Here is a 26,030-nt window from a genome sequence, read left to right on the forward strand (position 1 = left end):
TGTCTAAACTGAGAGTTACAAAGTAATTAAACATCAGAATGACCTGGAGTGAGTGAAAAACGCAAGAAAACAAGAATGGATGTTCTAAATCCATCTGAACAAAAGTTATGGGACGTTGAACATTCCACACAATTGAACATGCCAAATGAGTCAATGCGAAGCTGGTATTTCAGCCACGAATATTCAACATAGCACAACTTTTGTTCAAATGGGCTTAGAACATCCATTCTTGTTTTCTTGCACTCGGTACTCGTTCCAGGTCATTCTGATATGCTAAATAATTTGCAACGCTCTCAGTTTAGGCAAACTATGGCTCCCAAAATGGCACCTGGAATTTAATAACTACATACTGTACTAGGAAAAAAATTGCATATTTGAAATCGGCACACAAACATACATAAACAGAGAGTTTCATTTTAATCGGTAAAGAATTTATAAAACCTTTCAGGTGCAGTGTCCCCCCTTAAACTGATCATCACGAGTGCAACCATTCACTGACACATTATAAGCAAGAAAAAGTAGCAGTGGTATGGCAGGTCGAAGTACTTGGAGCAGAAAAGTATCTTGTTACAGTTACTGCCAATCAAAAAAAGTGCCGTGTTTGAACACAGTTAAACCAAGTTTTTCGAGTGATAGCACGGTTTTGCTTGGCACATACACTGCTCGATGTGGTCACCACTCTCAACGGAAATGCGCAGGTGCTGCTCACGCGAACAGTGCAAAGACGACGTGGATAAAGTAGACAAAGCACGTGCTCTTACATGACCTTAGCTGAACTTGAAGGTCAAAAGCATGCACAAAGCCGTTTTCTGGGTCTCTACCTGAAGGAGTAAAGCTCTGATATGTCACTATTTTACCATTACTGTAATAACAGTTCACCTCCACTTACTTTCACCCTCGCCCTCGTTTTGCGCTGCGGCGATATCAGCCTCGAAAATGATAACTTCAAGGGTGAGAGCAAGCAAGTGGGGACGATGCATGCGCGCATGAGCAGCCAAGCTCTCTCCCAATAACTCGAAAATAAGCCATGTTCGGCGCCACTGTACAACCTTGCAGAGAGCTCGGCCATGCGCTCGCATGATGTAGCTCATACTGAGCGCGATAGTACATGCACTACTGTGGAACACACGTACGCACCGGTTGGCGCTGTCATCGAGGGTGCGCTCCATCCACTGGGTGGCCTGCGTGGCAAGCGGGTCGGACACCAGTGCCATCAGGTGGCGTGACAGGGCGCAACACCGCTCGCTCCGCATGGGGTTGCGCTTGTACGGCATCGCGGACGAGCCGATCTGGGTCTTCTCGAAGGGCTCCTCCACTTCCTTCATGTGCGCCAGCAGCCGAAGGTCGGTGCAGATCTACGTGCAAGATGACACGGTGAGAAAGAGATGATCGCCAAAGTGAAACATTCTGTCAGTTAAGACTGATAAATTATTCAAGACAAGTCTACTGTCACTCATTCCACATTCATGGGTTCATCATTAGAAGACGCGGAAGGTTCAAAGTTTTACAGCAGAGCTGTTCATGGTGGAGATTCGCCTTGTGTCATAGATAGAAAATTATTGTCATCATGAACCGGCACGCGCTGAATGACCGCCCAAGCATTCTCTACCGATGGTTAACAAGAGAAGCTGAAACGTGCCCATCAGCTCTGCTGGGACTCAGTCTTGCGCGACTTAGTGCAAGCTGCACTTATCTTTATTAAAGTGAATGCCTTAGATGCCACATAAAACGCGAAAATTTATCGGCGGCGTCAACAGAGTAATGCAAAAAATGATCATCACGTGGTGACGTCACCATATGACGTCATCATGACATCACAGATCGCAAAAGTTTGTGACGCCATCATGACTTCACATGATGAAGTCATCACGTGCCATTGTCGCTTCGTCGAAGTTGTGGGAATCAAGCGTGCCCTCCCCTTTGGCGCCTCGTTCCCCAGCTAGCGCGTGTGTTGGCCCCGCGCGGCTCGAGCACCGGGGACCGCCGTTAATCAGCAGTATGGCGACCACGGCGGCAGCGCCAGGCCTCTTTGTCTGGTGCCAGCCATGCGTCGGATTCCCGGCGCACGGGCACGCGTCCGGGCATGCCTGGACATGCTCACACCACCAAGCTAGCTTACGTCACTGCGCAACGCCGTTCCCCATTGGCCGCCAGTGACAACCCCCTTCCCCGTTGAGCTCGCTTCTGTCTGGCGCGGGCTTGCCCGCGGGAGATGCTCTCAGGCTGGCATGAGAGGTTGACGCGCTGCTCTAGCAGGCGGCTTCTCGTTCGCGTGCTCGACTGCTGCCCTTTGTGTGATAGTCGTAGCGCCGCTGGCAAGCGTACTCGATCGGTCTTGCGGAGTGCCCCTTTACGGCCTGCAAGCCCGTGACTGTCGTACTGTGCTGCATCTTGGGTTAATAAACCCGTGTTGTTTGTTGACATCCTGCCTCGAGTGCCTTTTCTGCGCCGTGCCGGAGTCGACGAACCCGGCCGTAGCGTCTTTGTTCGCTGCGGCAGTGGAGAACGTCGCGTCCCTTCACGGTCGCCTCGTAGGGTAAGCTTTGTGCTAAACCTATCTCCACAAAGTCAGGCCAATCACAGAGGCAATGGAAAACCAGGTGCGTGCAGAAAGCTTGCAATGCCTCTGATCATGGCAGTGCAAAACCATGCTAGGTGCAGAAAGCTTCCACAGGGGGGCGGGAAAGAATCAATACATAGACTGAGAAGAAAAAGAAGATGGCCTTCACCTTCGAGCCATCTTAGACGATTACATAAAGGGACACTCTGAGTTCTTATTAGTGAATTTCATGCTGAAACACCAGTACTTGAATGTCAGGGTGACTTCACAGATTTCAAGGTCCTTTTTGTGTGTTTTGGCCACTATCTCAATAAGATTTCCTTTAACTTACTATGTTCAGTTTCTGCCTCCTTTAAAATGCAGTTCAATCTATCTTTATCAACAGATCATATGTAAACCGTCGAAATATATGACATATATAGATATAAAAATACTCGCACACTCTTTTGCACTGCTGCACAGCTACGCCAACCTCACGCCATCTCTTGCACCCCTGTGAAACTACATCGATACTGTGACATGCGCCAACAGGAGGAGCCCAATTCGAGATGATGTGAGAGCCATGTGGGGAAAGCAATATCAAATGACGCGAGGCAGTTGAGCGCCTCCACAATAACGTACATAAAGTGCTTGAGAGTATTCAAATTAATTTAGAAAAGTAATAATGTACTGAGACAAAGCAGAGTATGAGATCAAGTAATAGGACAGCTTCTGTGTGTCATACTACTCCGCGCATACACCTCTCAAAAGGAAGTGAGGTACATGTGCAAGCGTGAGTTATAAATACCAACTGAACAGTGTACTGAACAGTGGTATCTGTTCTTACCACCACACACTTATTTCATCGTACAATGTAATATTTTTTTCAACAATTGTGTGGAAAAAATGTACTGCACTAGAAGAGAAACTTGGGCTAGTTGGTGATTCAACATTGTGAAGGAAAAAACAGCAGCTGACTCGGTCACATGACCCTCCATATTGTCTGCTGCGCAGACGATATGGAGGGTCATGTGACCGAGTCAGCTGCTGTACATATGTGTGCGTGTGCTTTCCAATAAAGTTCAGTTGCGAGTTCAGCGCCTGTGTCGTGTTTTCTTCCTTAGTCCTCGTCCACTTGTAGAGCTGTTTTTTCCTTCACAATACGGAAAAAATGTTTCGATATAAATCTGTTTACAGCAAGCATGTTTTAAATGTACGTATCATGATCAGACATCATTTTTAGTATACTTACCTTTCCGTTTATGTATGCACGTGTATACGGTGTATATATATGTATGTCTTACGTTTACCAGTATTCTATGTCCTTAGTTGTTTTTTTTACTACTTTAAATATCCTTTGTTCATTAAGTACCCTATGTTGCCTAGAAATGTATGTGTACGCTGTATGCGTAATGTATGTGTATGTGATGCCTTGTGTATGGGCCCCCAGGCACCTTCAAGCTGCATTTCGCCGCTTTTCACCTGGGGTGACCCCCAACTTTATGTTGGAAATAAATTTTCTTGATTCCTGATATGAGTTAAACCTCTAAATTTTTGTGCACGCTTACCTTGTGAACCGAGGCACCGAGGCTGGCGAGTGCTGCGAGGCAGTCGATGTCGACCTTGCGAGTGTATGTCTGGCCGCAGATTATGTACGCCCTGGAAAGCATCGACAAATGTCAACAACATTCCAGCTAGGCTGCTCAAACCTCACCGTCAACGTTTGTGGCACAATTGGTAAATGAAAAAAAAGGTAAGCTATCAACAAAAACGGAGCCATTCCCTTCTGGTGCCTTCCTTCTTTTACCAAACGTTTATGTGGCTGCACGGCAAACAATTGGCCTGACACGACAGCTTGCTTGAACGTCACAAGATGTTATGCGCAACATTCCAATTGGTTACGAAAGCTGGCAGCAGGAACAGGCAACTACACGCAACTGAAGCACATAAGACTTTAAAAAAAGCCACATTGTTAGCCGCATTGTTGCTCTTTATTTCTGTCTCTCTCCTTTTTTTTTCCTTTTTTCAGCCCTTGTACCACTCTTATTGACAGAACAGTTGTATGCACGTAACAACTTCCGAGTAGCCGCATGAGTGTAACAGCCGACAAGAACGCGATAAGAAACGCAGAATCCAAGCTGCGTACGGCAACTAGCAGGCACCACTTGCCATCCCATGTCAGCTGCTTCTCTGAACCTTTGTGCTTTAAACTTTTCACTTCTTTGTTGAACTCGCAAAAATGTGTGGGGCCAGGGTAGTTGGTAGTACGGTTGAACCCCTCTACAAGATACGCGCACCCGAAAGCAGTTCTTGTCCCTTATGTGAGGGTTCTCTTATAAGCAGGGTACCACATTCTCAATTTCTGATGAAACTCTATTTCGATGTAGGTATACTGGTGTTTATTATACCCAATTCCCTGTCACACCGATGCCTCTTATAAAGCGTTTCAACTATGTTATGTGATGATGCATAGTGCGCAAAATCATGCAGAGGATGGTAAAGAATGAAAAAGCACCAAGAAACGACAGAGAGCTCGTCTCTGTCGTTCCTCGGTGTCCTTCATCTGCTTCCACTCCGTGCACATCATCATACGCCCTTATTCCTTTAATGTGTATTTGTGTTTCACCCACAAAAACTGTTAGCATCGCTCGGCGCAGGCCGCGTCACAATGTTGGGGAAGCTTCGCGATTGTTTCCGATTGTCCTGTTAAGATTATGCACAGGACGCGAGTAGTCAAGTTTATTTGGGAGCTTACGCGAGCAGCGGTGATCATGCTGGAAGGTTTGACCGTTGTATCAAAGACTATGCGTTTCGCTGATGATCAAAACCGACGGCCAACGATTGTGATCACCGCTATCAGTGCACAGCATGTAACTTTTAATTTCCTGGGCACATTTCGCACATAATGAGTTCAATCTTGAACAGCCTGACTGCCGCCTCCACCGTCACAACTCCGTGACAATTTACACTTAAGGGGAGATGCGAGTCGAAAAACGAGTTTTTTTCCAAAATTACATATTTTTTGTTTTTATTTGCTTGCACAAGTTTAGATTCTCTACTTTCACGACAAAAAAAACTGAAGATTGCAATGAAACTCGAAGTAGGTTAAAATCGCTTTTAAAGAGCACAAGGTGGCTACCAAAGAACTAAAAAGCACTCATTGTCTAGAGTCCCCTGGAAATTGTCACCTGGCTGCTTGCCATTGCATTTCGCATGAGGAGTTCACTAAAGCCACATGCTCAAAATAACCACGATTGCCAAGCTCTCATGATGGAATAAATCATCTTAAATAACATATTTTTGCACACAGATGAACTTTCACTTATACCTTTATAATGTGTTTTTTGCAAGATCCATTTTTGGGCAACTTCTTGAGCTTGGACGTCATGTTTTTGGTACTTCTGATAACGCGATCGAGATGAAATTTTGCCCACGTATTCCTTAACATGTGAAGGGTGCAAGTATCTCCTTTAAAACTTGATATCGCCTGTATAATTATTACGAACCTAAAGTAAGCAATTAGTATCAGCTGAGGATTCTAAGAATTCTCCCATTACAATTTTTCTTGACCATCAAAATATTTTATACGCGCTTTCCCGATAGTTATTTGCATGCTACAGTTAATGTGGAGCAATATGAGCCATTAATGGCTCAGAACCATAAAAGTTTAGTGGCATAAAAAGTTTGTTCAAAACGAACTACACTTTACACATTGTCATGGCACAAAACGAAAACTGTACGACTTACTTTATAATTACATATTTGAAATCAGCATAAAAGCCTATATATACAGCAAAAATTTCATTGGCCTGGGCTACAGATTAACGCAACTTTTTTTCCGAATCGCATCTCCCCTTAAACCTCATTATAACACAGTCGCATTTGATGCAAAAATAACTTAGTTATATCTGAAAATTTGTTATAAGTGTATATACGAACCACTGTATCTATCACCAAGGCTATTCTTCATTTACTTCGTTATAACCGGTAATTCGTTATATCCATGTTCATTATATTGAGGTTGAGCGCACTGACTTCAAGTGATAATTGATCTATGCTCTTTCCTGAATTTTTCTTTTTCTTTCCTACGTGGAGAGGAAGGCCAAGGGAATGCGCCAACGTACTTCTCAAATCCGGCCATCTTGGTGACGAGCCGGTCGAGTTCCTGCACCTTGGCGTGGTCGCCCTCAAAGAGCTGCAGGAAGCTCGCCTGGGTGCCCGTGGTGCCCTTGACGCCGCGGAACCGAAGGTCCGACTGCGCCCGCTTCAGGTTGCGCAGGTCCATCAGCAGGTCCTGCACCCACAGACACGCCCGCTTGCCCACTGTCGTCAGCTGCGCAGGCCTGCGTGTATGTCACAGACAAGAGAAACTTGAAATGCAACTCAAGTAGCACGGCATCTTATACCGGTGTCACAATCAGTTTTGATCGCTATCGGAACTGATCCAGATCGAATTTCTTGTAGCGATCGGCTCCTTTACGCAGTCTGCCAAAAGGAAGCCAATCACTGCTGACGAATTTGATCAAGATCGGGCTCAATTGTGATCAGCAGTGCACCGTGTGACACCGGTATTAGTAATATCCAATGTATACCATACATTTAATTTAGCAAACACACAACCTAACAATGTATAAGGTAGAGCTAGCTAGAGGGTTATACTTAACGGTGCTTACGTCACAAGGCTACAGGTGGACAAAGGAAGACACAAAGATATGGATAGCACCGACTTTGAAATGAATATTTAATCAATGAGACAACGCTTATACAGTTTTCTTTTTACCGAAACAGATTTTTATTAAAAACTAGAGCTGTGCGAATAGCAAAATTTTGGGTACGAAGCGAATTCGGATATTGAAGTGTGAGTGCGAATCAAATCGAATATTTTTCGAATATTTCTCGAATATTTCTAGAATATTTTTTTAATACTTCGAAGCGAAATTGCAGAAAAAAAAGAGAGGATTCCTAAGCATATTCTTATGAGATATCAACATGAAAGTGTTTCTTTTCGCTAGGTTGATGAAGCGCTGGCGGGGTGGTGTATCATAGTTGTCTTATCAAGAATGAGGCAATGTAGAGGCCGAATTGTATTTATGTACATGATTTGGTGCAACCAAAGTGTTGCCGACAACACTTTACACGTGATAGGTAAAGATGCCATTTCCTCAGCCTCTCCTCTTTCAACTTCTGTGGAAGCCCAACTGATGTGGCGGACAAGGGTGTGCTCCCTTCAAGTCCGGAGTTCCAAATCTGCCTCGTAGACGTCGATACACAAGGACATCTGAAATTTTGGATGCTAAAGAGCTTCTGCTTCTGATTTTTCGGACTTCCTGCCCAAATTTCAGGTCCAAAACAGCTTTAATTGAGCCCCCACCTCTGCCACATCTTTCATCTCCATGTTGAAACCAGCGTTTTCTTGAGTTAGTACATTTGCGACCGTAGAGTGTTTGAAAGGCAGCTTTGCCGCAATACCGAGGTGTGATGAGGTGGAGCATATTCTAGGGACCACTTCCAAAATCTAGGGACCACTTCCAATCGAACGTTGACTGTGTCTGGGCAAAGTTCCACCGTAACGGAGCTTGAAAGGCAGCTTTGCCGCAATACGAGAGTGTAATGAGGTGAAGCATATTGAAAACCTGAAGGGGTCACTTTCAATCGGACGTTGACTGTATTTGTTTTTGGGAAGTGCGAATAGTTCGAATAGTAAAATTCCAGTGCGAATCGAATCGAATAGCAAACACTATTCGAAAAATATTCGAAATTTCAAATATTCGCACACCCCTATTAAAAATATTAAAAACCTTTGACCACAAGGCACCTGTCATCTTCACAGGCGAGCTTTACAGTGATGTGGAAATATTTTGTCTGCGCTGAACCTGTGTCAAAAACACTATTTAGCCCAGTAATGCCCAAAGTATTTATCATATATATTACGTTGTTTTGACACCTACAAGCTCAGGTTTATATGAAATGCAAGTACAGCCTGTAAAGCAGTCATTTTTACAAGCTGGAGAGAGTTTTCAATTGTGGACAGCTCAGCAAACCAATTAGTGTTCAATTAAGTCGCCGACCGTTTATTCGGACGCCGAAAATTCGGACATGCTCGTTTAGTTAGTTTAATATTCAAGTTTCTTCCAAATAGCATTTCTATTTTTTCCTTTAAGAAATACACACACTGTGTCGATAAAAAAAAAAGGTGAACAAGAGGTTTCAAATGCTCTTGGTGAGAAAATTTGTTTGAGCATTACAGGGTTAAAAGGGATTTGTTAATTAACTTTATTATTATGGACTGAGGGCAGTCGTTTTTACCAAGTTGGAGGGCATCAGAGCTAATGGCATTCCCATTTTTTAAAAATTGAAAAAAAGAAAGTAATCGACGCTGGTACACGACTGTGAGCTATGCCTGGACAGCAGGACACCAATGCAGTGTCATGTTTACACGAACTGTAAATGCCAGCCTGACAAGTTCACCAGCAAGCACTGGCAGTTATTTTCGCATCTGTGTGAATCAGGCAGATACTGAAGATTCAACCACTATTTGTTAACCACCATTCGTTAAGATCAACATCAATGTTGGTGGAGTGCTGCAATAAATAAGAGACAGAGATCAGAAACTATCTTACATGTGAGGAGGCAGACAAAGCGACACGAAAAACTTGATAGTATCAGTGATCATTGTGATGCTTTGCCAATATCTGTATGCACTGAACGGCCAGTAAACAATCCCGTGGTCCAAAACATGTGATGGAGAGAAAACTGCATATTTGTACGACGCGAACATGCTGCCGCAAGAATAAGTTGAGTAATAAGGAAGTTGCAGGGTATAGAACAACCTGCTTCAGCCGGTTTCGGTTTCTTGCTCAGCCTTCCCACCCTTCTTGGCAGTGAAGAGGGGTAGGCCACGCCCTGACCACGCCCACCAAATCAATGTAACACAACGTCAACTATTACGTCGTCGGCGCACAGCCAATGACCGAGCAAGGCTTCCCCTACGTGTCGCTCGTGTCAGAACGGCACGGTGGAGAAGCGCGGTGCAAGGGGTGAGAGACACTGATGAGGTAAACAAATATGCCACGATGCATGCGCCCTTCCCCTAGCGGTAAAGTCGCAACGCGCCTATTGATCTCAGAGGCTTTCGTTTGGGTGATACCGCTTGTTCCGGTAGTCTCGGGGCTCTGCCAAAACGGCAGAGGGCAGCACAGGAAAATGAAAATGTGGACTGTGCAGCCAAAACTGCATCACCACAGGGCGAAAGCACCGTTTCGTAGTGCAAACGACCAATCGACGAAAACGGAACGTCTGCGAAGCGCTGCAATATTCGCAAAATGTGATTGCTGCAGCCATCTGCACGAATTAGCGAGCTTGTTTGGGAGGTGCAGCGAGAAGGTAGAAACCTGCTTACTGGCCCTTCATATATGTCACAGTGCTAGCACGCACTGAGAAATAACATAATAATTAAGAAGTGTTTGAACGGAGAACCTGTGATGTCTAGCTCTTCATCCTAAGTTGACTTGCCACAGTTGGCTTGCAAGATGCATTCAGGAGTGGCATTCTTTTTATACTAACTCATGCCTGACCTGTCAAATGCCAGTGCTGGCCTTTCACAAGTGCAGATGCTCACAAAAATTCATTTTACAGTACATCACTCCTTAGAAAACAAAATAGCTGGAATAACCACGTGCACACAGCGCTATCATGGCGTCGTCTGCTTCACATGCAGACGACGCTTTTACTACTGCCACAGGTGGCACTGTTTACCCAGACACTGCTGCGACGAAGGCTCTCTGGTACGCACTCTTTAAAAGCCAGCGAAAGAAAATTTTACTTTGCTTAAATAACCTATGAATGAGTAACATGCTTACTACTGAAGCGATCTGCACAAAGCCTGCAGGAGTGACAGTCTAACCTTATCATTAACAGCCTTTAAATAGCACCTAAAAAGACAACAAAGTTGCAGTCAATCTAGTAACAGACAACAGGTGAACCACTGGTGAAAATTCTTTTCGTTTTGGTGCAGGTTTGAAACAACATTGCTAAAAATCTACCACACCACTTACTGGAAGTGCGTGAACCCGAGCGTTGGAAGCATGGCGTACTCGGTCGCAAACTTCGACAACCGCTGGATGCAACGAGCAAGCTGGAAAAAAAAATTACGGGTTAGCAAGCACATATCAGAAGATTACTCTGCGAAAGCAATTTAAATTGAGAATGAATAAATGAGTCCCACAGAAATCTGCAATGTTGAGAAAGTTAATAGAACAACAGAATATTGCCTTTCTTTCCAAGGAAGCAGTACAGGACATATTGTTGAAGAGGGCCCTTGATCAACGCTGAACATCGAATATTTTCTGGCACGAGTAAGAAGAACAGAAAAAAAAAAAATACGAGCTATATTTTTTTGTTAGCTAGAACGAAACAAAACATACTTTATTTCCACGAAACAACTGCTTTAAATACTATTTTTTCCCTACAACTACTGTTGACTGGGATAATAATATTGACTAATAATAATGTAGCACAAGACTCATTTTTTCTCTGTTTGAAAAATACTTGCAGTAGTTCTTTGGTAGTGTCGATTACGTATATTTATTTGCTCCCTTTTTTGTACTTTGATCTTGTTAAATTCATATTATCAATCCGACAGAATTTCCTGCTTGAAATGTGTATTCTCTATTTTCTTTTTGGCCTGTTCCAGTATTTTGCATTCTACGTCTACTTTTCGCTTTCTAATTCATTTGCATTTTTTGTGTCATTAGTTTTATCATTTTACGTGTATTCATAATATTGTCCGTGTCATGTGAATATGTGAATATTATTGCGGCTTTTTAGAATACCATGTTTCATTTCACTCTCCGAGATTGCAGTATCTATAAATAAATAAATAAATAAATAAATAAATAAATAAATAAATAAATAAATAAAAAACTGTACACTACTACCCCTGCATTCATGAATAGAGTCTACAACATATGCAATTCTAGTAGTACCACATGTCGCACTCACTCACCTTGGGCATGAGGATTCCAAAGGCCTCCTTGAGCAGGATCAAATCCTGTGAAAGAGGTGAGCACCAGTTACCAATATGTCAGGCGACGAAAGACCACGGTCACAGCTTTCTAGAAATGAATAAATTCGTTCTAAGCACACATGTATTCTCTTGCAGGAGAGGAAACTTAAGGGGAGACACTGGTCTCGAAACGAAAAGTTTTATTATTGGAGATATTGTAATGAAATTGGGTGTGTATATGTATTTCTTCCTCCTGTTTTCAAAAATATAATTAGTTTTCATGTACTTCAATTAGTTATCAAATTGTGAGAGCATAAGTGAAATCTAATTAGGTAATTTCTTACGGGTCATTAAGACACTTTCCCTCAGTATTTTTAGGTTCTGTTTAAGATGCAGCTGTAGCCAAAGACCTGCCATGTGGAGCTATGCTATTTATATTGTCACTGAGATATATCATCATATAAGAACTTTCAATTGTATTGACATTGTGTAATCTTGAAATGCAATTAGCTCACATTATTGTTCACAAAATTTCATATGTTCATCTTAGCCACAAAAAAATAGCATAGCTCCACAGTCCTATTTCTTACGAATTCAACGGTATAAAATTTATCAAAATTACCTTACAAAAACATAATGAAAAGATCCGTAAGGCTGGTCAAGTTGGCAAAAAATGTGAAGCTGAGAAAATCGCGTTTGAAGATTGACACGCACTGTATAAATTTCTAAAAGGAACCTTTAACCATAAATTTTATTCACATGTTCCCCATCTGTTTCCCTTCAAAACAAAACAGAAAGTGTCTTGTTCCACCCAAGGAATCATATCTAAAAAAATTTTCCAATGTGCAAAGCATGATCAAAACCCCACCATGACAAGCGGCTGGGGGGTTCTGGAAAAGCCATGGGGTATGAGGCTCAAGCGACTGGCTGCTCATGTCTTTTCAGTCTTTAGGAAGAACCTTCTAGATGTTAGGCAGCATGTTACCCTGGGTAATAGGTTGCTATGCTTGAGAGAATACCTTCAAAGTAGTCCAGGACTGTAATCTTCAGTTGCACCCGTTTTGTGTCTCCTTGCAAGAGTCTTTTTTGTGTTGGTGCTCTTCAGATGAGTTGCATTTGCCTTGCGTAAACGCAGAGAGTCTTTTTCTAGGCTGTGGTCCCAGGGCACAGCCGAGACAAAAGTTTGAGTAAACAACATGGTCAATTACAAGGCCAGTGTAGAGCTCAATGATGCAGCCCACACCTATGTGTGAGCTCCGACCTCGCGTCATCCATGAGCCGTCGAACACAACATCGATGTTCCCTATGGGGTTCAGGAAGTCTGTATACAGCTCTTTTATTACTGCCACACTAGCAGCTTCACTTTCAGTCGCTGTGTTTTCGCAGGCTTTCACTAAACTTTTTAGGTGTCCCTGAAACGTCTTGTGGTGCAAGCCTCGGTGCGAAAGGTTCATACACGCACAAAAGTCCGAAAGGGCAGTAACACCTTTGCCTATCATCTGTATCCCCTTCATGGCCCTCATGTTGACTTCGAAGGGAGTGATGGTGGCAGTTCCGCTCACTCCCGGAGAAGAAAATTGCTTCTTCTCGAAATCACAACTGCTGCAAGAAAAAATAAGCTTTACCGCAAGGCCGTACTCCTTGTCCGTTGCCTTCCTCACGCTGAGACTTTTTGCGTCGCATTTGTCGCACTTCGCTTGTGCAAAAAAGTTATTCAAAACTTTCATATCGACGAGCAAAAAATCGGTCCCGGCGTCACCGGTCTGGCACTCCGCGCTTACTCCAAGAAGGTCGAACTTGCGCTGGGTAGCCGACTTTCCAGACAGAACGGTCTTCGTTTGCGCCGATCTCTCAACTCGCTGCGCCTGCTCCGCCGTTGAGTAGTACGCGGCATCAACCCGAAGTGTTTCGCTAGTCGAACTTGGTCCCACGGTGTCGTCAGTTGAAGTTCCCGGCAGGTCCAAAGGGTCCGGCCGCGACTCCAACTCCGCTGCCGACGGTGCACTTGTAGCCGGCGCCTTCTTGTTCCAAGCCCGTTTTTTACGGCTTCCAAAAGCTCGTTGCGTCGATGGTTTCAGACGAGAGTCTCCAGGCATCTCGATCGCGTGGAAAAACTACCGGCACAAAGTAGAGACACGGTCCGTCGAGAAACACGCACGATCGCAAAAGCAGGCGCACACAAACGGACAGCCACGGCGGAGAACCAAACACAAAGAAAAAAAAAATGACGTGTCGGTCGCGCCAGCCAATGGGAGACTCGGAAAGGCGCGCTTGAAAAGCGCGCCGCGTGAGAGCCAATCAGTGGCCTGGAAACGACCTTCAGAAAACCCGCGACGGCGGCCGTTCTGCTTGAGCGACGCCATTTTGAGATGGCGCAAAATGTGCACAAAGAAAACAGCTTCAAATCTAGCCCAAGATGGCGGCGCTCGGCCCGCTGTACAGTGTACTAGAAGGGGGCAGTGGGCTCACTGCCGTATCCCTGCGCCGCACCGCCATGGCCCTCTCCGCGTCGACAGCCTGGGCGCCCGCCAGGGGCGCTGCCGCCAGTTTCTCCTGAAAACTTCTCTTGCGGGGAGCGAAGCGCGTCCCCTGGTCGGGGTTACGCTGGTTACGATGTAGTTCCGGGGGGATCAACAAACGCGGAGTTGAAGGCGGTAAGAGGGCCACCACAATGACACTTAAAAGAGTCCACAAAAAAAATGGAGGGAGGAGGGGGTCGAGCATTTTATTCTTCTTTTAAGCTGATTCCCCCAGCTGCAGCGCATGTTCACGCCATTCATTCGTTTGAAGGACCTTTGTCGATCGGCACCACGCGTGCCGCTTTGCTGCACTTATGTATGCTTGTTTTTCTGAAGGATCGGCATTTGTGTCCGTCCGCAAACTGCAACTGTCTCAAAAGACGGTCCACCGCTGCATCTGAACGGGAGGGACGCGCTACAGCCTCCGGCGGTCGTGCACATGGGGCATGCAGCGTACGTGCAGAGAAACTGCTGGGGCAGCGTTTGACAACAAAAACAGCTGGACCCAACGAAGCTAGGAGTCACCGCGTAGTCAAGGGCGGTAACAATAAAAGCAAAAAAAAAAAAAAAAACCGGAGGGTGGTGGCAGCAAAACCTCGTGTACAGAAACTCGTGTACAGAAAAAGGAGATGTAGGGGAGACTGAAGTAGCTGTCATTAGGAAGCGGGAGACCCGTAGGGATTGGGCTCCTTTTGGGATGCGAATCACTACGTTTATGTCTTGGGCTTCCTAAATTTGTTGCGAATAATATTTTATACAAAGAAGCGCGCCTGCCTTCTCTTCTTACACGCTTTCATATCCTGACAGTACGTACCTTCCTAAAGATATATGCATCACCCCTGAGGAGGTCGCAGTATGTTTTTATTAATCAGCCGATGTCATTCTTTAACCATCAGTGGTCTATATTACGGTGTCCACAAGTCAATTTCGCACAAAAACTCTTGGCAACATTACAAGTGAACCTTCGGGAAGTACTTGTGTCGAACAGATCTGTGCACCCAATTAAAATACAATTCGATGACATATTTCCTAAGAAATGCAAAGACTTACCTAATAGATACATAAAGGCCATTTTGGAAGACCATTTGTCAAAATTAGATACAAACATCGTAATAGCTACTGATGCTTCAGTTTGTGAAGAAAAGGCAGGAGTGGGAATTACATCATTATCTTTGGATTGGTCTTTCTCAATTCGTTTGCCTGATTTTACACCTATTTATCAAGCGGAATTACTTGCAATCATCCTAGCTTTACGTAAATTACCCTTATCTATAACAGAAGTAGTCATTTTAATAGACTGTCTGTCTGTTTGTTCTTCATTGACGGCACCTAACATGTCATGTACCTTAGAAGTATTTTATTCTCTTGTCCCAAGACATTTACGTTTTATTCGCTTGGTGTGGGTACCAGGTCACAAAGGTTTAACCCTCAATGAATGTGCGGACGCGCTTGCAGTTGCATCACGCGATGGTCCCGTAATTTCTATTTTACCGACGTTGTCCTTTGTCTCTTCGGCGCGATTTGAAAAGTTTGCCACGTCGGTTGACATTGGTAAATCTCCTTTGTCAACATCCGAATTCCTTCACCTTGACTTTTCGTGGAAAAATCGATGGTGCTCCAGCAGAAGGGCAGAAATATCTATCACCAGACTACGATGCCGAGTTCCCCCACTGAACTTTTACCTGCACAGGTCTGGTCTGTCTCAGACACATTTATGCCACCACTGCAACGAGAGTGAATCTCTGCACCATTTCTTTATAACATGCAGATTGTACAAAAATCAAAGAAAAAGACTGCTAGAGGAACCCCTCCGAAGGATGGGATTAAATTTATCCCTTCCGATGGTTCTTTCCTTTGGGGCAATTGAATTGGGCCACAGCCACAGGAACGTTTTCGAAGCCGTATGCGATTTTCTACGGGAGACAAAGCGAATTGCTTATTAGGTTATTTAATTTCATTTTATTTTTCATTCATACTGGCTTCAAAAAAAAAAAAAGAAATATATATATATATTTCTAATGTTTTTCTAGCCTTGAATATTAGTGTGAGTTTTTCCCTACATATCCTTTTTACAAACATATTTGAAATGTAAAACAATTGTATCTCAAAAATAAGGTGCCGCCCGTTTCATGGCCGATCCCCCACAGTGGGTTGCGCCAGGTTGCGAAGGTCCAACCAACCAACCAACGTCGTCGTCGGCTGTTTATTGGTCGTGACCATTTCTGCATTGTTAATCATGTCAAGCATTTGCGCATACATAGGCAGGGGTTTGTGTAAACAAAATCAGATCAGAGGTCTATCAGGCCAGGAGGAGGAGCAAATCTGCCTGCTCATTGCCGGGTATGCGGCTGTTCTCCTGATCTGAAAGGCACGCAAATTATTGGTAAGGGAACCACGCAATTAATACGAACGTTAAGTGATTGAAGCGCAAATCTGGAAACACATGGTTCGAACAAATGCATTAGTGTATCTGTCACTATCAAAGAAAGAGGTTGCTTATTTTAAAAAAATGTGGTTGTCATTCTCTCTTATTGTGAATCACGCGTGTTTTATGTACGACGCATGCGCGCTTTTTGGCTTATCAGGGAACGTTATGTGGTTTCATTAAACCTGTTGCTAGTTCCAGCGAGTGTCTTCTCTTCTTGTGTAGGCGTCCGTAAGCTGGTTTTTTCGTTTCTTCAAGTATGTATACCAACAAACCCAGCAACAGATTCTCCTATTACACAGACCAGCACATATATGCGAATAAAAAAAAAAAAGAAAAAAAAAGTGAAGCGTTGTTGTGGGGCTCGAAAGGCGAGAGTGAAGTCGCTATGATCGTTACAGTGGCGAAAGGGCATTGAAAATCGTATCGATCAGCAGGACAAAAAAAAAAAAAAAACTTCAACCCCCCAACTACACGCCCTATCTGTTACTGCAGCGGCTATGTGGAGGAGCATTCATCTATGCAATAGCCGCTTTAAACATCGCCCACTTTTCGTAAATCAGTCACAACGACAGCAATTTATTCCACAACTCACAGAAAAGTTGCATCAAAAAGCTCCGTGAGTTGCGCACCGTAACTTTTACTTTTCTTGCGCGCAGAACAGCAACGCGCGCTAGCCGCGCCCAGCAATCCGCCGGAAAGTTTCAGGTGACGCTGCGAGCCGCGCCGCCTGTCGGCGGCGACATGAAGTGCGTCACGCTCCGCTGCTCAGTGAGCGCACTACAAACTTCTAGAACACTGTAGCCCGCTGCAACGCTCATGGCGCGCGCGGGAAGTTCGAACAAATTTCGTCCTTTTGGGGACATTTTAGTGCTGCCGGGGTGCTTTGAAAGCCGATTTTATCGCGTTTCCCGACCGAATTTAGCGTTAGCAATTTGAGAGTAGGTGCTCAGAAGTACAAACGCCTCGAAAATAAGCTTTGCGAAAAATCGATTTTTTGACCATTTTTGACCGTTCCAAGACCCGCGTCTCCCCTTAAAAAGCGCCTGATAGGTCCCACCCCATACAAGCAGGCCTAGCATCACAGAGTCGATAGCAGTATATAACATCACGAATGAAGATGACCTAATGAGATCATCTGAAACACATGCTAAAGACACACATACAATAACAGCATTTACACTGAACATAAATATTGGTTTCTGTTAAAAAGCAATCCCTCTGCAGGGCACCTCTGGTATTCTTTAAAATAAGCACAACCATAAATGGAACTTTGTTTTAATAGCATCAAACTGGCCCCTCGTTCAAGTTATTCGCAATATTCATCAACATTACGATTGCTCTTGTAAACTACGCTTGCAAATACTACACAAGAGTAGTTACATATATGACGTTGTGCGAGCTTTTAAGATTAAGTTTTTAAAATCCAGCAAACACGTCATTGAAAGGGAGGCGGGCAGGAATAGGATGCATTCATTTTTAAGATTGCTCTCAGTACTGACCTACAGTGATGTGGTGAGATGTACAACATGCCATTAATGATTTGCCTCTAGGAGCAACACTCGTGCAAACTTGAAATGCCACAGACAAGCAGCCGAGTGTCTTCAAATCGTCATGACTTTTTTTTTTGGCCAACTCTCCTTCCGTCAGTTTTATTTGCTTCCAGAAATAGTCTGCAAAAACTTGCATTTTAAGCAAGTGCTCTACAGCATCCATAGCTCACAATCAAAATTATTCCAAGAACAGGATGGCGTCACGCAAAACTATCTTGCTAAAAATGTATTTTTCCTAAAGCCTCACGAAACGTTCACAAAATCGTGGAATCAGAGCGAATCTATAAACTGTACTAAACATTCAGTATGGTTCGCAAATACGTAGTTAGCACATCGTTCATGTTGAAACATTAGCAGTAGCGAAAGAACTGTACAAAAGAAAAAAAAAAGAAAAATACAGTACGCATGGGCACTGACCTGATTTACGTACTTTCAAAGCACAGCTGTAAGTTTGAAAGCCATCTGGCGTTTTGTCACCGGAAAGAATGCAGCTGGGAATCAAGTCTGCATCGTTGCACTCAGCACATGGAGTGCGGCCCCCTTCCAATACTTCTCTCCATGACAATATATTGATTACATAAATATCATGGTTATCCATTACTAGTTATTATTATGGGGTGTGCGAATGTTTGAGACCTCCAATATTCTATTTGATTTGCAAAGCATTTTTGCTATTCGAAATATTTGAACACCACTAAACTTCATAAAAAGTAATAAGATCAGCGTAAGGAATTACATACCTGTGCTAAATTTAGCAAAATTTCATGCGCAAATAGCCAAATTAATTTCATTCGTCACATTGCTCCACTCCACCAACTAATTGTGCTTTTGCAAATGTTGTGCCAGTATTCAAGTGGAGTGGCCAGAGCATGACACTGTGCATGAGGATGAGCACGTTGTCACAATAGAGTGCCAAAATTATGCTCAATGAAACCACTGAAATAAGTGGGAAGCCATTGCAAAATTAAGAAGAAATGCCTAAAAAGTAAGGAAACCCAGCATTATTCTGGGCTATTCTAACACAAAGCACCTGCAGTGAAATTCATGCTGATCGGTTGTCATTGCTCCTCCTGACTGAGAAAGCATGCTTGAGGATTAAACTATGACGACAAGATTAAAAACATCAGCAATAGGGTGTCACTGACCGTGTTGTCACCGACGTAGCAGGAGGTGGCCCCCAGGTGGATGATGGGTGCCGCCTTGGGACACTGCTTGGCAAAGATGTGCACGTGGGCCATCACGTCGTGGCGCGTCAGGCGCTCCTCGTCGGCCGCTGCCGCAAAGTCGATCTTGTCTACGTGGTCCTGCATCTCCTTGATCTGCTCGTCCGTGATGGGGAGACCCAGGGACTGCACACAAGCAAGCAAGCAATCAATCGAATGACTGATTGGCTGTTTGATCGACCAATTCGTAGCTTTCCAGACTCTAAATTTCCTCAGGCACTTATCTGCCGTGTCTTGTTCTTCAATGCAATAGATTTCGTTTTCCGGGGATTTCGACTGTAGTTGTAAGCTTCTGCTGTTGTCTGTCTGTTACAGCAGCATTTATGTTTCATAGTTGTCATGCATCGTATTACACATGATCACGGCATACCATAAATATGTTTGTCTCACATTTTTTATGACCTTACATATCCCATACTTGAGTGTTGTCCATCCTGCTATGATAAGTATGAGACAGGCAGTACTACTAAATAAAATAATAAGTCACAGATCAAGATTATCCTTGTGATGTGATGTGTTGTCATGAGTTTTGTAACTAAGATTCACAATAAGACATACTAGACAAGGACAACAGAGCATCATGTATATTGCGACTCAAGTGTTTCTAGTATGTAAGTTGCTGTCAAGACAAAAGCTTGGGAAGTCTGAGACCAAGACAGAGAAAAACCAAAGAGAATCTTCCAAAAACAAACAAACAGCCACCGCAGTGTTACAGTGGTTACAATGCTCAGCTGCTGAAACGAAGGTCATGGGTTTGATCCCCAGCCACAGCGGTCACATGTTTTATGTTAGGTTAGGTTGGCTAAGGTATACGCAGGTGTGCATAAATTTAGAAGCACGTTGAAGAACACCAGACAGTCAAAATTTTGGCACATAAAACCCCAGGATTATTATTTAAAAAAAACACAATGAAAAACAGCCTACACAGTGTACATGGTTAGCCATTGCCGGACATTGTCCCCTGTGCCTATTTAGTAATGCAGACATTAGCTAGTTCAACATTATAGCAACAGTACTGGATGCCAGAACATCAACTTGAGTAGCAGGTGTAAAACGAGCAGTTAGCATTTTCGAATGAGCCCTTCTAACTATAAACAGTAATTAAATGTTGGCTAACCATAGAGTCAGCCATGTCATGAGTCTTCATAGAAGAAACTGTATAAATAGTTTAAAACACATGCACGCGCAAATTGTTGGCTGCGGGCATTACGTGAAAGAATGAAGTATGCATTCGCCATTGCTTCCTGCTGAACGCTGCACCACTTTCAGCGAAAATCATTGTCCCGCTCAGCAGTGGCTGATACATTTAAGCAAAACAGACAATTAGGTTGGGCTGCTATAATACAAGAAATAGAAATATATAAGAAATATAGGTCTACGTTAGACTAGCAAAGAATCTAGTATGCTGGAGCTTAATTTTAGTTCTTTTTTTGTCCACCCATATAAAAACAAAATGAAGTTTAACGGTTTGACACGCCAAAAGCACGATATGACGGACTCCGGACTAGTTTCTGCCACACGGGGTTCTTTAAAATGCATCTATATATAAGTCTACAGTCCATCAAAATGAGGCCATTAACAATAACTAGGGATCAAACCCGTGCCCTCATGATAAGCAGTATGATACGTTACACGCTATGTGCTACAGCAACAGGTGATGTTGTAGTTGAACTTTACGGCGAGTGCATTTGATTGACTGTCACATGGGCAGCCTTGATCCTGAGAGGTTTTGCAGGGAACATTTGGTGAGTCATCTAACTGAAAATGCTCATTGTCAATTGTGTAGTTGTAAGCTGTGTATGTGACAAGCACCTGTGATGCACTTGATCGGCTTTGCAATGAGTTCGTTTATCGCTCAAGCATGTTTGAGCGTGTCTGTGTAAGAATGTGGGCATTAAAAGAAATTTATTCTCTACGGCTGGGTGCGCTTTTCGTAGCTATAAAACGAAAAGTTCACTGTCGATATGAGTCTTTTAATGTTGCTAGTGTAATGCATGATGTCAAGGCATGTTTCAGTTTTCTCTTGATTCCATGGTTTTTCAGTGAAACCTTTAAACCTTAGCCTTTAAGTTTGAGCAAAATAGCGAACATTTGTACACTCCCAGATAAAAAAAGTTCCATTTCGTGCTGGATTATTGAACATTTCCAGCCGAAAGATTTCCAGTTCGATGATTCAGCTATACAGCACTATAATTCAGCTCGAAGTCGATGAATATCCAGCTGGAATATGGGGAAATTCCAGCTGGAAACTGACTATGTAACAGCTGGATATTCGTCCGCTTTGAGCTGAATTATCAAACTATGTCTTTCCAGCTGGAACGATTTCCGGTTCGATAATCCGGCTGGAAATGGGACTTCTTTTGTCTGGGGGCTTCAGCGGAAAGGTTTTACAAAGTTCGCTAAATTTAAAGCATTAAATTAAGCTCTTGCTGAAAGAGTACTGATCCAGCTTGCCTGCCACGAGCCCAATTATTGATTTGATCACAAGGGACGCCGAAGTTGAGGGCTCTGAAAATTTCGACCACCTGGGGTTCTTTAACATGCACCTAAACCTAAGGAAACGGGCTTCGAGCAGTTTCTCTTCCATCGAAATGTGGCCGCCGTGGCCGGGATTCGACCCCGCGACCTTCGGGCCAGCACGTCGAGCACCATAACCACTAGTCATCCAGCTTAATGAAGACAACACCGCTTTGCAGCGCGCAATCTTATCGGTCTGTCTAGACGGGAAGCAGAAAATCCGTCTGCTCACGCAGAGTTCGTCTGCTACGGGACGCCGGTTGCCCCACGATTAGCGGTGTTTACCGCTGGCTACTTGTTGGATGGTTACACCAAGAGGCATTTGTGGGGTTTACCTTTTCGGCGGTAGCCAGGTAGATCCACAACTTCCTCCAAGTCGAGAACTTCTTCTGGTCGCTCCACACGAAAGACATCTCCGGGCTGGCATAGCGCGAGGACAGCGGAGTCTGGTACTTGGTGTACGCGCTCATGATGGCACGGGGGTGCTTAGGAAAGGCTCGAACTACGCGAATAAACTTTCTGTGGGGTAGGGCAAGACGCTTAGCGGTGAAGCGGCGACCGCTCTTCTTCGCCGCAACTTCGCGTGACGACCTTTCCGCGGCGTCGCACGCCTTCTTCGTCTTCCTCCTCGCCGCTCGGTATCTTATCGCAGCTGCGACATCGCGAGTGTTCCGACGGGTCTGACCACTCCGCTGCTACACAATCGTCAGATTTATTGCCGCCGGCACCCGCCGCTGTAGTAGCACCTTCGTGCGTCTGTAGCGGCCTTCGGCTATGTGCCGCTGTAATTACAATTTAATCAACTACGCTAGCCCGCTATGAGCGGTTTATGCACGACACATGGGTGTGTGGGAGCGCCCGTGCCGCACGGCGCACGAATATTTAAATGATAACATCTGTGCTAAACAGCTGGACGTATCGCACGTCCTGTTACGCATGTGTTACGCGTGCTATGGCTTTTTTTTTTTTTTAATTCATAGAAGATGGCGGCTATGACGTATTTGTGGTGTGCGGCGCTGAGTGCCATGCTGAGTGCACATAGAGTTCATGAAACTCTATGTGAGTGCAGTACACAAAAGCATAGCCTTTGAGATGTGCACCTAATACTCAAAATTCAACCATCGCCAGGGGACCTTCTTGACGGTTTTGTTCATGGTTTCGTTGCACACTAAAATTAAGTTACTAGACTAACCTACTCTAGTAACGTTGATTCGGCGTGCACAAAAATTAACAGCCGATTAGTGTGTTTGTATGATGACGCTGAAAACGAAACTAAGTGCCACACGCGGGCACTTTCGATTGCGATTGAGCTCCGAGCAGGATCGTAGTTCTCTACTGAGAACTGAGATTGACACCCATACGCATCCTGCCTGAATATTTCCGGTGGCGCACACCAGGACACAAGGTTATGGCCACCATAACATGGTTATAACATGGTCACACTGAATAGCGATCGGACCTGATCCGGGTCGAGTTTCTTGATCGTGGTTGGCGTAAGCTGCAGAAGGGAGCCTATCAACTGTTGAGAAATTTGATCGGACTTAACCACGATCAGCAGTGCACCGTGTGACACTGGTATAAGCATATCGCGATCGAAATTGCGCTGTGAGACAGCTGTGCCTGTGAGATGTAAATTTCCACATTGCTGCGGCGATGTCGGCGGCATCCGCCGCCAGAGCGCCGCGCGCGTTTCCTGTCCATTCCGAGCCGTCCAACATGGCGGAGCTCGATTAGTTTCGAAGTGGGAGTTGTCGCAGAGACGTTGCAGTTCGCCGTCTTGCGCGGGCACTCAGTCTTGTGGCGGCCGTTCAAGCCTCGCTGCCGGTCGACATGACGCTGACAGAAGGCTCGTAAGTCACGACGTCTTCGCGTTAGCGCTGTCTTCCTATCCAAACCCCTCAAGGATGCGCCATTCCTTCTTTTAGTGCTCATTTTGGGGATCGTTGCACCTCGCGCGTACGGGCCATGCAGGGCTTCTATTCCCATACGGCGCTCTCGACTTTTGCCTTGGCGCTTTTGAAGAAAGAGACAGCGCAGGAAAAACGAAAACGGACTTCGACCAGGCGCGATACGGCTGCTCCCTGCATGCACGCATCACCTACGTCATCGGGCCCTCCCCTCCACTTGTCACCATGGGCCGTCTTAGCTGATGCGCCGCTGTTTTGATGCTGACAGCTTGTTCGGGAGCACTGTCGCCGTCGCGGCGACCTTGCGTGTTGCGCCAGGAAATGTCGTGAGTGAAAACCTAACACCATTTCCAACTGACGGCGAGTGCGGTCGGTGTTGGAATCGATGGCATTATTTTCTTGCTTTTGTTGAGGTTACCCTAGATTTGCGCGCTCGTAGGTTTCGAGGGCCACGCGACAGCTACGTTCGGAATTTTGTTTTCGCGTGTTTGTACTACCCCGGTGACTTCCCTAAGGCTAGCCGAGCCGCTCAGAGGATTTGTGTGCCGTGAACATCGCGTGTCTTGTGCGCTGCCCAGATAGGGATGTGAAATGGCGGCACCCCGTTGTAAAGTACCGCGTCACTCCTGTAAACTATTCGGCTCAGTTCCTTTCGTCTGTGTCAACGCGCGTCGCGGAGTTTACTGCAGGCGTTTGCCGAAGGTCAGCTAACCTTCCGGCATTTCCCGAACTGGAAACTTTACTTCGTCACCAGTAACTCTGCTGCAGATGGGATAGTCTCCCGAAATTGCCTTTTTGGGGAAACGAGGAAGCGAAATGCAGCAATTGCGTGCGAGATAAACATTAGTGCGTCGATCGGTATACATGTAGTATGCTCTCGTGTTAAATATCGCGGCATCCTCGAAGTTTCGTCGTGCGATAGCTCGCCGAACAAAGGACTACCTTGATGGTGATGACATCAACACCGATAAGGGGTAGTAGTCGGGTCTACTACTTTCCCAGTTACAAAGAGTTTTGTGCTGTCTCTAAGGCTGCATGCCTAAAGACGGCAACAAACGTCTGATATGACTGGCGCAAACAGGCTTGCCATTAATATATGCGTTAGTGATGAGTTCGTGTGCATCTGTGAAAAAAAGATGAGCCTTGTGTGCAATGTGATAGACAAAGACGTGCAAACAGTTCTTGTTCCACTTGCTTACAAACCTGCTTGCAGAGTGGCAGTGGATTTTGGTTTCTTGTGTATGCTGCTTGCATCCCATGGCCTAAAATTATGCACGTAATATCTACTGCACTGACTCAGCTTGCTGATAGGCTTTGCAAAGCTGCTGTTGTGTTAATCCTTGACAATCATGTCAGCAGAATTGTAAGTGAAGGAATTTTACTAAAGTATCAACGAGATTCAAAACATTTAAGGGCCATTAAAGAGCTGTATTAGGAAATTAGGTTTTCTGCAGTGACAATGAAAGCCACCTTTTGTAACACAGTTGATAAGCCATAAAAGATACAGAAATGAAACACACCTGGCAACACACCCTTGAAGCTGCGTCACCAGCTCACCATGATGTTATGATTTTGATGTCATGACATCAGTGTGCTGGTACATTAGCATGCTGGCATATCAGTGCTGGAGAGTAATTGATCAGCCAGGTCATTTAGTGTTTTCAATTTAATTTACTCCTTCAAAACCTTTAATTATTTTGCACTGTAAGAGGTTTCATTTTAATGAAATGAGATTACTTGAAAAGGAGCAAACTTCAAAATTTTCTTCTTTCATGCTGAAGCCCCCAGCTTTGGCATATCGGTGTGAGGACGCTGATATCAAAGCATTTTCTCATACTTGCCATTTGTAGCTTGTTAAAAATTCATAATACAAGCGTAGTGTGTGGCTGTTTTAGAATACAATTTCAAGCTTTCTTTACTGTAAAGGATAAACGGAAAAGAAACTTGAAAACATGGAATTGGGCCTCCTTCCATATATTATCACTATACTGTATAATCTTTGTACCAGTTACAATAAAATTGATTGTGATTCTGAAAATTCGTGACACTGCTGGGTGTTGATGCTGAAAAATCAAGGGGATTGCACTACTCACTTTTCGTTTCATGACATTTCTTAGTGCTTTGTATAATCATAATTTACTTATACAGCTGAACCTTTCTCATTAAAAGAAATGGTTCTGCGACTCAATCAGCATGTTTGTTGGCATTGTTAGTGTTACCATTTTATCATTGTGCATAGATGGCTGTCACTGTGTGTTAGGCACTCGTGGAAGCTTTATGAGATTTGTCCTGTAGAGGAATGTTTCATGATGAAAGAAATAAACTGGCATTAGCGGGAGTTGG

General features: G+C 44.4%; 2 protein-coding genes across 4 annotated transcripts in view; one reads left to right on the forward strand and one right to left on the reverse strand.

Annotated features, from left to right (window-relative positions):
• The window catches only part of LOC119399524 (adenylosuccinate lyase), a 35,894-nt gene extending 13,295 nt beyond the window's left edge, over window positions 1-22,599 (reverse strand). Inside the window, exons 1-7 of the mRNA XM_037666333.2 lie at window positions 22,116-22,599; window positions 19,186-19,389; window positions 11,544-11,588; window positions 10,594-10,673; window positions 6,664-6,882; window positions 4,108-4,198; window positions 1,138-1,355 (exon numbers count right to left, since the gene is read on the reverse strand). Coding sequence (XP_037522261.1) covers window positions 1,138-1,355; window positions 4,108-4,198; window positions 6,664-6,882; window positions 10,594-10,673; window positions 11,544-11,588; window positions 19,186-19,389; window positions 22,116-22,250 — 992 coding nt within the window. The 5' untranslated portion in view covers window positions 22,251-22,599. The remainder of the gene's footprint in view (window positions 1-1,137; window positions 1,356-4,107; window positions 4,199-6,663; window positions 6,883-10,593; window positions 10,674-11,543; window positions 11,589-19,185; window positions 19,390-22,115) is intronic.
• An 837-nt stretch (window positions 22,600-23,436) lies between these two features.
• LOC119399525 (uncharacterized) overlaps window positions 23,437-26,030 on the forward strand; it is a 37,885-nt gene continuing 35,291 nt past the window's right edge. For 2 of the 3 annotated variants that reach the window (XR_007416875.1, XM_037666337.2), the window contains exon 1: window positions 23,870-24,013. Coding sequence is in view for 2 of the 3 variants with exons in the window: in XM_037666337.2 (XP_037522265.1) it covers window positions 23,946-24,013 (68 nt within the window). In the remaining variant the exon portion in view is untranslated. Of the gene's footprint in view, window positions 23,631-23,869; window positions 24,014-26,030 lie in introns of those variants that run through there. The other variant, XM_037666338.2, reaches the window with a different exon arrangement.

The sequence above is a fragment of the Rhipicephalus sanguineus genome, chromosome 7 (genome assembly GCF_013339695.2).
Source record: "Rhipicephalus sanguineus isolate Rsan-2018 chromosome 7, BIME_Rsan_1.4, whole genome shotgun sequence".
NCBI lineage: Eukaryota > Metazoa > Arthropoda > Arachnida > Ixodida > Ixodidae > Rhipicephalus > Rhipicephalus sanguineus.